At 57.1% G+C, this 14,228-nt stretch overlaps 1 protein-coding gene across 1 annotated transcript; it reads right to left on the reverse strand.

The window, feature by feature from the left end:
• Positions 1 to 1,300: 1,300 nt before the first annotated feature.
• On the reverse strand, positions 1,301 to 13,779 carry HAAO (3-hydroxyanthranilate 3,4-dioxygenase). Its single transcript, XM_016216322.2, has 10 exons — positions 13,700 to 13,779; positions 11,775 to 11,853; positions 7,094 to 7,177; positions 6,653 to 6,759; positions 4,296 to 4,385; positions 3,904 to 3,947; positions 3,470 to 3,615; positions 1,723 to 1,791; positions 1,488 to 1,570; positions 1,301 to 1,379 (listed from the first exon to the last, which is right to left on the reverse strand). The coding sequence occupies exons 1-10, from the start codon at positions 13,777 to 13,779 to the stop codon at positions 1,301 to 1,303; spliced, it is 861 nt and encodes a 286-aa protein (XP_016071808.2).
• Between the last annotated feature and the right edge of the window lie 449 nt (positions 13,780 to 14,228).

A 14,228-nucleotide genomic window follows, 5' to 3' on the forward strand; every position in this document is an offset into this window, starting at 1 on the left:
GTACGGAGCCCCACATTGCGGCAGCCCCAGCACACGCCAGGCTTCTCCCCTCACTGCCTTGGGCTGTTTGCAAGTTTGGGGGAGGCTGGTGGTGTGTTTTTTTCCTTTCTTCCAGGAGAGGAGGGCGATTAGGAGTAGAGAGGTGAGTTAAGGTCCTGATATCCCTCAGGGCCAGAAGCCCCTTCTGCGAAGTCGGGCTCTTCTCTGCTCTTCGGTGGAGTGTGGCAAAGCGGTGAGCCGCCGGACGGGGTGGAGAAGGCAGGGCTCAGACCCCAGGTTTCCCAGAGGAAGCTCTGACTCTCACCAGGGGCATATTCCATCCAGGTGCAGCTTCAGTTACCCCCACTCGGACCCCTCATCGACTTCTCACTGAAGTCCCAGGATACAGAGCCCACATCTCCCAGCAGAAGGTTCGCGTGTCATTTCTACCCACTGCTGCTTCCGGGGCTCCCAGCACTGCTGACCCCGGAGCAGGCCCAGCCATCTGAGTCTTTGGACAGGGCGCTAGTATACCGCAGGGGGAGCAGGGCATTCGGCAGATGCCCCTGCCCAGTGCCAAGCTCCTCGCGGGGCTCATCACGGTCTTCCTGTATTAAGACTGGTTACCTCTGGGTGGGGGATTTGGCGTTGTTAGGTACTTCTATGTTTTCTACAATTAGCAGAAATCACTCCTGTTATGGGGGGGGGAGTGACCTAACAGATGCTATATTTAAAATTTATGTGAAAAGAATACGTGGGAAAGAGGCAGAGAGACGACACCAGCTGTGCCCCAGGACAGCCCCAGGAGCCTGTGTGGATTGGGCCACATGCAGTGATGAGAGCCCTTCTGCAAGGAGGGATGCCCCCTAATAGACTCTCCACACGTCCACAGTCACCCGGTGCCCGGACACTGCAGGCAACACAGTTACAGAAAGACATGGAGTCAGCCACTGGCCACGGCCTGAGTCCGCGCAGGCCACGGGTGCTGGTCCACCAGGAAGTCTTTACTGGGGGCCTTCTCGGTGGCAGACAAGAGGTGAACTGAGCCTGTGGGGACAGACGGATGGAGAAGCAGCCCGGCCTGGGATGGAGGACCTGGCAGAACAGTGCGAGGCGGTGGGCTGAGGGCTGGTAGAGGAGAAGGGGAGAGTCTGGGATGAGCGGAAGGGAGGGGGATGGATGCCAGTGATGTCCAGAGCCCAGCGGGGTGCTGAGTCACCCAGCAGTGATACACCTAGGAGCAGTGGGGCTGGGAGGGCAGTGGTGGGCCGGGGGGGCACTGTGGCACATCCTGTGGCTGTTTTGGCCCACAGCAAGACAGTCACCCCAGGGGCTTCTTGCGGGCAGGGTCCTGGGTCACAGCCAGGGCCACAGAGCCTTGCGCTCGCTCCCAGGTGTACCTGTGGAGACACAGGTGGGCAGGGAGGGGTCAGGCAAGGCTGGGCCCTAAGGACCCCAGGGAAAGGAGGGCAGTCCCACAGCCGGGAAAGGCCTCCCGGTGGACTCACTCGGTCCCGGCTGGCACCAGGAGGCTTTCGTCAGGGGTCAGGCTCAGGCGCTGTCCCCCCATGGTCACCGTGGAGGAGCCCTCCTGAGGGAGAGGAGCAGGGGAATCAAATGCAGGCTCCCAGGCCTCAGCACCTGTCCGAGAGCCCTGAGTCTGCCCTGGCGAGGAGGCCCTGGGAGCCCACGGCCCAGGAGCAGCCTGAGGTTGTGCCACCCCCTCCTGCGGGCCCCACTTGCCAGCTGCCACAGCCACAGGTCCACGTCCTGCCCCGGGCCCTTGCTGCTGCCTTGTCCGTGGACGATCACCTGGTAGGAAGTGACACAGATCTTCTTGGTGCTTGCCGCCCCCAAAGGAGATAGCCTTAAACCTGGCCCCCGACACCAAGCCTGTGTGGGCCACGGGTGGAGCCTGCAGTGCAACCTCTTTCCCTGTGTGATGCAAAGACCGGGGCCTGGAGAGAAGGCTGCCCAGGCCGCAGGCCTCCCTGCTGCCTCCATGACTGGCGCTTCCCACCTGCCGCTTGGGATCACACGTGCCCGCCCTCCATGCACACGTGTACACCTGGTCCCTCTGTAGCGTGTCACGGCGACTGCTGACCCGCAGGAAGGCGTCCCTGCAGGGGCGCACGTGCAGACCCACGTAGCCCACACGCAGTTCCCCAAGGGGCGCCATCTCCCTGACTGGAATCCTGGCTTAAGGAGCAGGAACGAGGGAGGCTGGGCCTCTGTGACCTGCGTCAGCCTCGGGCTCGCAGCTGCAGTGCAGGCCATACTCCCGCTGGGCTGGCCGAGAGGGGGACTCAGTAGGTGTTTGTCGGCATGAACTGAAGCAGGTGGAAGGAAGGGTGAGAGGCGGACGGCAGGGCCACGCGCTGGCTCAGCGCTGCATGGCGTTGCCGGGGCGGCTGGCGGGGCTTTGCGTGTGCGCCTGCTCTCGCAGCCCTGCTAAGCTGAGGCCTCTAGGGGCAGGTCCGTGTCCAGTGAGCATCCCTCCGGGGGTTGTCTAATTCAAGCTGCAAGGATGTGCCAGTAGCAAATTGTAAAGCACCAGCGAGCACGAGCCTTCCAGCGGGCCTCCCTGCATCCATGCTTGCCCTCCTGATCCCACCCCACACCGGTACAGTGATCTTTCTAAAACACCACTCTGGCCTCCTCATGCCCCTGTGTCAATGCCTGGGTGAAGTTCTGTTGTTTCCAGGATAAGTCGAACCTCCTACCCCAGGAGACCGGCCAGGATCTGGCACTGCCTGCTACTCTGGCCTTCCAGCGTCATGCCTGGTGCCCCCACTCCCCGCCCTGGCTTTTGTCAACCTCAGCCGCTTTGCAGTGCCAACCTGTTCAAGCTTCCAGGCCTTTGCTCATGCTTCTCCTTCACCCAGGATGCTTTCTCTTCCACCCTGTCTTCCTTTTGCAAATGCCTACGTTCACTTTAAAATGCAGCTTACATGGCACATCCTCCAGGAAGCCTTCCCTGACTTCCATCCCAGTGTGGGTCCCTCCTTTACCCTCCTATAGCTGCTGAATGCTTTTCTACCAAATAATGTCACATGATTGTGGTAACTGATGAACCTGTCCATTTACCAGACCATAAACTCTTTGAGGCCATGATACTATCTTATTTTCTTACCAAAGCCTGAAACATAATAGACACTTAATAAATGTTGAATGAATGTACCTTTCCACCCACCCCTTACCCCAAACACCTCTCTTCCTTCCAACTCCCAAGGTTGTGACTGGCCAAAGGCTCAGGAATTCCTAGCAGGGGGATAACCTCAGACCCTAGAAACCTATCACTGGATGAGGCAACGCCCTGCTCTGAAGGCAATGAAAGATTGCTTGGGACCACATAGCCTCCACCGACCTCCGCTCTAGCAGAGCCATCATTTTCTGAGTCAGGGAAGAAACAGGAAGGCCTGTGTGTGTGTGTAGTTCCCACTTCCCGGGCTGCTGAGTAGAATCCCAGGGTGGCGCAGCGCTGTATTACCTGGGTCTCATAGGTGTCCCCAAACAGGCTGAGGGGTGTGCCCCCCTGTAGCTCCCTGCGGTGGCCAGCCAGCCAGGCCTCCAGGGCCACGGGCTCCATGATGGATCGCGTGCTCAGGGGGAATGGCGTTTCCTTGCGCAGCTGGTCTGCACCCATGGCCCAGCTGTGGTCAGTGTCCTCTGGCCCAGCCCTCCCTGACCCCACAGACCCAGTTCCCAGGGGCCCCAGCTCTCCATTGCAGGAATGGGCTCTGTATCCAGCCCAAGGGGACCCATCAGCCATATGGGGGGTACCATTTGGTGCCATCTTCCTGTACCTTGAGTACTGGGCAGAGTACTCAAAAGGGGACTCCCTAGTGCCCTGGGCAGAGCCCCATCCTACTCTGGGAAAGGAGGGAAGGGGGTGGGGGGAGAAGTTGGTTCCTGTGGCCTCACCAGGGATGGGCTTTCCTGTTCTGTGCTGCTCAGAGCTGAAGAACCTGCAGGACATACGGGGAGGAGGAAGAGGGGCCAGTGTTCCCAACTGAGAGGTCAGTGAGACACACACACTCTCACTCTCGGGCGCAGGAGCCCACGCATACTTGTGGGGCCCTCATATGACTCATTCTGCCATCTGCTCCCTCCCAGCCCCGTGGAGCAGCCTCCTTCCCTCCCCAGGGGGGTTTCCAGCCCAGGCCTCCCACCCTGGGAGAGGAAAACTTCCTCCCTAAACCCAATGGCTCCAGGCTGGCAGGTGCTCCGCGGAGCACTTTTCAGATGGGCCTCTCTCCCCAGCCAGAGCGCAGGGCCTCAGAAGAATGAGGGGCCGGGGCTGGGGTGGGCCTCACTCCTGGATGATGGGGGCCAGCTGTGTGCCGAGGTCCTCGCAGTAGAACCACTTCTCAAATAGGACATCCGTGGTGTCTCCTACGTAGTACCTGCCAGAGCAAAGGATGGGCAACCAGTTCCCCACCTCCGCAGCCTCAGGGAAGCCTCCCTGGCCCAGCTCTGCGTGTCGGCCCCTGGGCCTGGCTGGCTCCGCAGAGCTGGCTGCCTGCTTCACCCTGTTAGCACAACCTAGTGGCCACAGCCGGCTCTCCCAGCAGCAGCATGAGCCCCAAAGTGAGAGGGCTGTGACCCACTCCATTCCCATAGCTCTTCCTGGTTCCCGAAACCTGACGATTTACGGAGAGGGTCGAACTCAGAGGCTCAGAGCAGCTGGGCCGTTCAGCAGGGATTACACAGCCCGTGAGTGGCAGAAGCAGGACAGACTAGAGAGAGACTTAGAAGTGTAGAGACATCAATGACAAGCATCTTCATTTATCCTGAAACAGAAGCCGAGGCTGAGCCTGCCTCCAGGGGCTGTGGCCGGATGCCCTGTCTGCCTGCTGGAGCTCTAGGTCAGAGCACATGGAGCCTTAAGGAACCAACACGTGGAAGATGACCCCCAGACGAGGGAGCCTTCTGCTTCCAGGGCCATGGGTGCCTTTGAGAACTGGAGCGAAGTCCTGGGCCTCTTCCCGGGAGGAAGGTCCATATGCATGTACGTGTAGCCTCTAAGGCACTCCCTGAAGCCCACCCAGGCTCAGCTCCCAGGGCCAGGCCAGCTCCGCCTGTTCTTCAGCTCCTCCCCAAAAGGGAAGTGGTCCTGCTTACAGACACAGTGCATCCACCCCACCCGGCACCCCAAGTTCTATCCTGGGGTGGAACTGGCCACCACCAAGCTTCATAAGTGGACCGTGATGTCATCCAGAAATTGCCTTCAGAGTGAATTTTAATGTTGAGTCCCTGGCTTTTATTAAAGGTCAAGGCAGCCAGATGAAATCTGTTATTGAATTTGCTGTAAAAATGTTATTGAGGAAACGGTCCTCTCCATCGCTAAAGACTCCCTAGATAAAGCCCCAAGGGGAAAATTTCTTTTAGAGTTTCAGGCCAGGCATCTGCTTCTACAACAGACTATTAGTATGCAGTAGATTAGCATGCAGTCCTTAATATGGTGTTTTTAAAAAAGAATTTAATAGTATAAGAAATACTCGTGAGTTTTTTCATATAAAAAAACACAAAGCTCAAACCCATGCTTGCAATAAGGCTGCGACATTGGAAGGTGCAGGTACGCACAGGAAAAAGACAAGATGGAAACTTAAGTGCTTTGTTAGGGTTAATTGGTGGGATTTATTTGTGTGTTCTCTTTATTATTGGTTGTTTTATTTTTATTTTTTGAGATACCATCACATACCATAACCGTCACCCTTTCCCTGACGGGTAATTTTAACTTTGTTCATGCTTTCTTGTACTTTTCTGGATTCCAAGAATGCATGTGTATGACTTTGGTAATTAAAAAAAAAGGAAAGGATTTAAAAAATGTCCATTATAACAAATGTTAGTAACTGGCTGGGAATTTTTAATTTTCTTAGTTAAAACGTACAAAAAGTAGTTTAGCTTTTGTAAAAATCTGCGTCCCCTGAGCCACAGGTTGCACCCTCCTTTTGGAGGCAAATAATTGGGTGATTGATTGGAACCAAACTGGAACTCAGCTCTGGAAACAGTGCCCGGCTCTGCACTGTGCTTGTCCCCCTGGTGCTGACTCCCACCCCTGTCCTGACTATCCCGGCCCTTTGTATTCCTCTGTCAGGCCAGCTCTGCCACTTTCTAACAAACTCAACTTCCCTGGGCCCGGTCTCTTCACCTGGAAAGTACAGGTGATAACGGTACCTGCCCCATAGGATCATTGTGAGAATTAAATGAATAAATACACATAAAGCGCTGAGGCTGGCCCTGGCCCACAGCAAGGGCCATACAAATGTTAGTGCTGGCTGTGGACTGAGCGGGGCAGGGGAGCGGCAGAGGGGTGCCCTGGCTGAGCCTGGCTAACCTCTGGGGGCAGAGGCTGGCAGAAGCCGCAGTGTTCTGAGCTGCCCTGAGCCAGGCCGTCTGACTTGGATCCACCCCACCCCCCAACAGACCACGGTGCAGAAATCACAGGCGCTCACCCCAGCCAGAGGTCACAGAGAATATCCCAGCGGCTCCATCATCAAACCCATCCCACCACCTACCCTAACCTCGCCCCCCCAACTGGCAAATACAGGATCCATTCCTCCCCATTCCTGCTCAATGGCCGGGGAGTGCTTTCTTGTGTCTATCTCGGATCCTTTCCCAGCTGCTTGCCTATCCCTCCCCCCCATCTCTGCCTCAGACCCCCATTTACCTGAGCCCATCCAGCTCAGTTTTCAGCCTCCTCCGCTCAATCACCAGTCCCACGGTGTTGGCAAACCTCTGTGGAGAGTGGGGGACGCCAGCGGGCAGGAGGAATATCTGCAGTGGTGGGGACAAGGTGTCAGCAAGGCTGCAGTCCCCCACGGAGACCTCAGTGCCTACGGCATCTGGGGCCTCCCAGCTGACCCACAGGGTCCAGCCCAGCCCAGCTCTCTGCCCAGCCTTTACCAGTGAACAGGAGGAAATGCTGGGCTGTACTGAGGATGGGGCAGCCCAGAGGAGGGGGTGCCCGAGGATGGGGTTGGGGCGGGTCCGGTGGGCAGGAGGGCAGGAAAAGGCAGGAGGACACACCCTGACCAAAGCCAGGATCAGTGGACCCGACAGGCTCCTGTTTTAGTGGCCCTTCACCTCTCACCCCTGGGCCCAGCCTCACCTCTCCCTGACGAATGACCACATCCCGGCGTTTCCCTCGCTCCAGGACTTGGAGAACCATGTCACCCTGCAGCTGGTAAAACACCTGTGGGACCGGATAGCAGACAGGCTTGAACCCTCCCCACTCCTTCCAGGTCCTTGGCCTCATTTCTAACTGGGAACCCTGAGAAAGTTCCTGAAGTCCTCCATTTATAAGCAGCTGTCATTCCTGCCCTGAGGCCCCAGTCTCCCCTGACATGTGCCACAGACACACAAGGATCACATCTTGACATGCAAGTGATGACCAAAGTACCCAGGACACAACAGCTTGTGTGTGGCTTGGGGCAGGAGGCTGGCTGAGATGCTCACTGGAGAATTCAACGGTCCTTCAGCCAGGTAAGGAGAACCGCCCACTTACTGTGTCCCAGGGGCTGTGCAAGCACTTTCCTGGAATGATCAGAAATCTCTACAACAACCTCCAAAGCTATTACTGGCCCCATTATGCAGAAAAGGAAAAAGAAGACCCAGGCTCAGGGAGTAAAGCAACTGGGCCAAGGTTACAGTTGGTCCTGGAGCTGCGGTTTGAAGCAGAGCCTGCATGTGGCTCTGGAGCCTGTGCTGGCTCCTCAGGCCACGGTGATGCCTGGCACAGGGCAGGGCTATGCCTGTCGATACCTCAGGAGGTTGGCAGTGTAAACGGTGGACTCAGTGGGAGTGGGTTGGAGGTTGTGGGGGGTGGGAGTGCTCACCTCCTGCTAGCGCCCTGGGGTGGGGGTCCCCTACTGCATTTTCCCTATTCCATCCTAAGTCCCTAGTTAATGTGTTTACCCAGTTCATCCCATGGAGCTGGGAAAAGGAGGCAGATGCATTTTCTCTCTACAGTCACACTGCACAGTTGTTAAAGGACTCAGCCAAATAGTTGAAGGGGTGTTATTTATTTTTATGTAAAGACATAAATCCTCACCCAAGGGTATTTTTCCTTTTGAATTTTTAGAGTGGAAAGGAGGGAAGGAGGGAAGGAGAGAAAGAGAAACATCGATGTGAGAGAGACATATCGATTGGTTGCCTCTTGCACGCACCCCTGGTACTGAGGCACTTGCCCTTGACCAGGAATCGAACCAGTGACACTTCGGCAAGCGGGCCGATGCTCTCACCATGAGCAACACCAGCCAGGGCTAAAGGGGTATTATTATTAATAATAATTATTATTATCATGCAAGAAATTAGAGGAGATAGAGGTCCTTGCTGCAGCATCTACTAAGAGAAATCAAGCTGAACTCAGGGAAACTAGAGAAATGTGACTGTACAGACTGCCAATAAGGGACAAGTTGACAAACCCCTCTCAAGGACATTTGGCAATGGGCAGGAAGAACCTTTACAGCTAACAACCCTGTAGAGTGGCCAGAGAGGTTTCTTTGGATGTAGGACCTTCAGTGCTGAAACCAACAAAACCCAGGACGAACCAGGACAGTGCCCCCTTACACTCTTGAGCTAGTGACTACATCTCCAGGAAGGTGGTTGTAGTGAATGAGAGATGCACCAGCTCCTGTTGTGCATGCATGGCCGTGTCATCGCAGCTCATGGTAGTTAAAGCATAGATTCCATCGTCACCAGCCCGCAGCTCAGCCAGGTCACCATGCGCCCTTGGTCAGGTCAGTTAGCCTTCCCGTGCCTCTGTTTCCTAATCTATAAAATGACAGTGTCTACCCAGAATGTTGCTATGAAGTCGGCCTGGGACGCGGCATACCATATACCCACTGCAGAGTCAGCACCCACAGACCTCCACCGATGGCGGGAACAGCAAAATAATGTTGACAGTAATAACAGGAAATGTCACTACCACAACAGGAAATGTCCCCAATTCCTGGTCGGGGCACATACTCAGGTCTCAGGTTCAAGCCCCTGTCTGGAGCGTACAGGAGGCAACCGATCCATGTTTCATCAACATGCCCCCTTCCTCTTCCTAAAACAAAAATCATTAAACATTTCAGAAAACCCAGAAAACTATTTTTGAATAACTGTTAATAAGGCGCGAAAATGGGAAATGCTAAAGTTATCATGTTAAAGCAAGATTCAAAATTACACCCAGCAGGATCCTAATTATGTACCCATGCATGTGTAGACGCAGGCAGTGCTCCCAGTGGTGGGATTCCCTGAATGGTGGGATTATGAATGAGGTATGCACTTGTTTTTTTATATTTCCTATTTTTTTTTACAATAAGCAATATTTACTTTTATTATTAAAAATAACCCATGCAAGTTATTTAAAACAAATAAGAAAAAAACCTCCCAGGGTTTCTTAGGGAGAAATTCTGCGACTCCTGTCCAATCCACCCCCCAGCTGGGGGGCAGCCCGTGTGAGTGTGTGTGTGTGTGGGGGGGGCGGGGGGTGTTATATAGTGGGGGAAGAGGAAAGAAGGGCCCAGAAAGTGCTAGGGAGGGGCCACAGCCCTTAGGCCCTGCAAATATCAGGGAAAGCTGGGGCAGAGTAGGGGTCTGGAGTGATGATCTGGGCCAGATTCACCCTGTGCAAGCAGGTAAAAGGTATTAGCAGCCATCAAACAAAAACATAGAAAGGAGGTGGAATTTTCCTCAGTCTTGTCTCGCTGCCCAGAGGCTGCCTTGTGATGAGGGACAGGCCTGGCCTGGAGCAGAGGTGCAGAAGCAGAAGGGCAGAAAATCCCAAGCAGCCATGGGCAATCCAAAAGGAATTATGCTCCATTTGGAAGTAAATGATGTTTGGGGCCTGGTGTAGGCTAGAGGATTAACTGTCCCTGTGGGCAGATATTGAACTGAATCAGACTTCTGGTGCCTGGAAAGGTCTTACAGGCAGAATGGGCGAGCCGGGCTCGAGGGGCAGAGAGCCGATGCATATTAAGCACCTACTGTGCCTGGCTCTAGGCATATACTGTACATACAGCGAATCCCTCCTTCCACCAGGCGGGGGCAGTGTCCCCGTCGGCCACAAGGAAACAGGCTCAGGGAGGTGATGGCGATGTGACCTGTCCAAGGTCACATGGTTAGGGAGAGTCAGACTCCCACCCAGGCTGGCTGAGTCCCAGCCCAGGCCTCCTTGCCCCTGTGCCTGAAGGGGAGGACCGGGGTAAGTGGAGTATGAGTGGTGGGTGAGCCTGGGCTCCTGAACGGCTGTTGCTGAGGCCTGAGCTCAGCAAGAAGGAGTTTGGCTCAGTGACTCCCTTGCTCTCACCGGAAAGGAGTCTGGACCCTGAGGCTGGGGTCGCTCCTGCATCATAGCCTGGAGTCTCCCCAGGCTCCAGCTGGGTGAGGACAGGCAGGGACAGAGAGGAGGCTGACCCTCCCAAGGTCTTCGGCTGGTACTCTCCCGTGCCTCAGCGTGGGACCAAGCCGTTACAAACCCACCTGTAACCAAACTCCTCCAGGCCACCTGAATATCCCTCCAGAGCAGGAACACCTGCCCAGGCCAGTCCTCCTCATCTGTCAGCCTCCCCGCTAAGTCCGGGCTTGGCCTGGGTCCCAAAGTGGAGGCCCCAAGGTGGGGTATGGTGCAGAGGTGGCAGGGGGCCAGAAGGGAGGGAGACAGAGAAGTGGGCACTGAGACCAGGACTGACTGAGTGGAAGCCTCTGGAAGACAAGATGGGGGGCCTGAGGCTCACTGAGGCGGGCAGGAGAGACCTCATCTCCCCTGCCATGGCCATTCCCAGCCCAACCCCGTCTTCTCCCTGCAGTGCTGGGTTTTCCTGCTGTTTTCTTCTGCAGAGGAAAACGGTCTCCAGTGAGGTGTGGTATGAGGAGGGGTGACCGGGGGAGGGGCGGGCCCTGTAAGTGTGAGAGGTGAGGGCTTGGCCCGCTCTGCTCCATGGCCGCGGCTGCTCCCTGCTGGCCCTGATCCTCACCCGCCTGCCCCCCGCATTAGGTGCTCAGCAAATATTTGTCCCATGACTGGTTCTCCTGTGCTCCCTCCAGCCCCCAGCGGCGGCTGAGTTACCAGCGGTGGGGGTGAAAGCTGGAGACTGAGCTGGACTCTGGACCTCAAACCCCAGGGCCAGGTCCCCCTGGAATGATAATTAGGGGGCCCCATAGTGATCCTTTGCCACCAGAGCTTCTGATAACTAGGAACCCATCTATGTCCCTCCTTAACGGGGCGTCTCTTTTTCTCTTAACTTTTTACTGTTGTTTATTTACTTTGGGGAAGGCAGCACAGAAACACAGTCCAAAATTCAAGGTACAAAAGGGTAGTCACTGCAAATTGCAAATTCCCCCTTCTACCTGCCCCCCTCCCACTAGCAACTGATGTGTTTGGCTCCCTCCCAGCCCCAACTCTTCCCGGAGAACTTGGCACCTGGGGCCACAGTAGAGCGCCCAGGTCCCTCTCAGTATTTGGGTCTCGTTTTGGAGGCCAATCTTGCATACTCAGGCTTGGAGGGAAGGGCCAAGGCATCCCACCTGGAGCATGGACAGCCCCTGTGTCTGGGCGGGGGGATGCCAACTGCCAGAGCCTCTCATATCCGCAGAAGGTGGGCTCTTTCTGAGGCTGGAGCTGTCAAAGGTGTCACTGGACGCCCATACCTTCCAGGCAGCGGTGTTGCCCTGTGATTTTGGTTAAGCCCCCTTCACCCATCAGCCACCTGACCGCCCCATCTCCTGTCCACAGACTCTGGTCCTGGCTTGGGACGTGTCCCCTTGCCTCAGGGCTGGGTCGGGGGGGCAGTCTGCAGGCCTACCTCCTCACCCTCCTCGATGTGGTAGTCCTTCCTGATGTTGGGGCCCCCGATGAACATGACTTTGAGCTGCTCCTGATGCCTGCAGTGGAGGAGAGGGAAAAGGTGCTGCACCAGCTCACAGGAGAAGACAGGAGGTAGAATTTTGATTCAGTCACACTGGACGGCTGTTGTGTTGGCTGTTGTCATGTTTTTATGTGACAGCCTAAGGGAAAAGAGGTCAGTGCCCCTGACTAAATAGTCAGGTATTGCATGTTTTAAAAATTCTTGCGGCACACCAGTTGAAAATTGCCGATCTAGGTACATATGGAAAGTTCTTGAATGAGCCCTTGAGAACTCTTTCAACCCGTCAGTCAGCGTGCCTAAGCCAGATCATGTCATTCTGCTCAAAAGCTCCCAGCAGCTTCATATGTCCCCTCCCCACCCCCTGCCCCAAATTCATATGTTGGAGTCCTAATCCCCAGTCCTTCAGAGTGTAACCTAATTTGGAAATAGGGTCACAGATGAGTTAGTTAAGCTATGATGTGGTCGTACTGGAGCAGGACGGACACCTAATCCACTATGACTGAAGTCCTTACAGTAAGGGAGAGTTAGACACAGGCACACAAGAGAGCTCCGTATGCGATGAGGGCAGAGATGGGGGTGATGCGACAGAAGCCAAGACGCGCAAAGATCACCACCAAGCCACCAGGAACCAGAAGAGGCTGGGAGCGGAGTTTCCCTCACAGCCCCTCCAACACGGGGAAAGCCACCAGGCCTGCCTGGGCCCCCACCTGGCTTGATTATATTTAGTGGCTGCCTCCTCCCACTGGAATGTCAGTTCCCTGAGGAAGGGACTTTTGTCAGTTGGTTCCCTGCTGTATGTCTAGTGTCCAGAACAGTGCCTGGGAGGTAGCAGGTGCTCAGTGAACATCTGCTGGGTGACTAAAGGGAGGGCCCGCGTTTTGTGATTACTAATATTGGGGCAGCGCTGCAGGACTGGGTGGGGGGACCTGGAGGCAGGGCAGCCTGCACTTTCCAGGCTGGAGGTGACAAGGGTGGAACCAGAGCAGTGGCCTGAGGGCTGGAGAGAAGCAGATGGATATGAGACGCCATTAGGGGAGAAACTGGAGGACTGAGAGTGAGACTGGACATGGACGAAGAGGGGGAGCAGTGAGGGTGATGAGGCTTTGGGGAGGTGCTGCCTGTTAGAGTCAAAGTCCTCCATGGGCTTGCGTCAGGGCCCTGTCCCACACTAGCTCCCTGGCATTGGGAAAGTTGCCTATTAAAATCCCACCTCCTGGGGCTACTGTGAGAATTAAATGAGATGGTGTTAAAGCGCTTGTCAAAGGATTAGTGATTGTAACTGTGTCCTTCGAGGGGTCACCCTGTTGGAGATGTTCTGTGGACACAACAAACATGGGATTGTGAGCCTGGAGCTGGGGAGCCCGGGGAAGGGGAGGGAGGTGAAGGGGCCTCAGGGAGGGCCTGAGAGGCCTGCTGGAGAAAGAGGGGCTGGACCACCACCAGCCCTGTTGGGTGCTATGGGCAGAGCTGGCTGGGGAGGGCCCAGTGGGAGAGTGCGGGGAGGGCGCGACCACCGGCACAGAGGGGACCTAGGAGGAGCGGGACATCACCCCCCAGAGTGGCTGGTCCTCCCCCTCTTCCCGTGGCCTCCTGGACAGGGGGGCTGGCGCATGCTGGCCTGTCCCCAGGCCTGGGCTCACGCTTCCGAGGGTCCCCGGGGCGGAGAGGAGTCTCAGCCCTGGCGGGAAGCTGCCACCTGCCCTCTGCGTCTGCCCTCGCCCAGCTCGCCCGGCCGTCCTCAGGCGCCGAGGTCGCGGTCTCCGCCCGAAAGGGGAACAGACGAGGGCGGTGGGCCCCGAACAGCCCACGCTCTGCCCCAGGCGCGGGGGACCGCGGGCGGGGGGGGCGAGCCCGGCACTCACAGCAGCTTGTTGCACACGGGGGGCAGGAAGGAGGCCCGGTTCTCCCGCACCCAGGTCCGCACGCGCACCGGCCGCGCCATGCCTCCCGCCGCGCCGCTCGTCCGCCGTCGGGGGCTCAGCCCGCGCCCGCCGGCCGCCTGTTAATCAGCATCCGCGGGCGGAGGGCGGGGCAACCCCGGGCCCCCAGGGGCAGTGGGTGGGAACCCCGGCGGCCCGAGAGCCCGGCTCTCGGCCTGGCCCCGGCCCCGCCCGCCGCGCCCCTTGCCCTTGCCCCTGCCCCTGCCCCGCCCCCCGCGGTGGGACCTGAGCGCCGCCCGGGCCGGGCCCAGCCATCCCGGCCCCTCGTCCCCGCGCCCCGCCTGCGCCCAGGGGGCCCCGACCCCGTGGCGGGAGCAGGTGGCGAGCAGGTCCCAAGGGCGCGGCGCCGGGTCGAGGCCTCAGTTCCTCCTCTGGGGATGGAAATCCCCCGAGGGCTACACGCCGCCCCGCGTCGTCACGGCGGCCGGTCAGCAGAGCCCGCGGGCGCCGA

This window comes from Miniopterus natalensis, chromosome 13 (genome assembly GCF_054644295.1).
Source record: "Miniopterus natalensis isolate mMinNat1 chromosome 13, mMinNat1.hap1, whole genome shotgun sequence".
Classification (NCBI taxonomy): Eukaryota; Metazoa; Chordata; class Mammalia; order Chiroptera; family Miniopteridae; genus Miniopterus; species Miniopterus natalensis.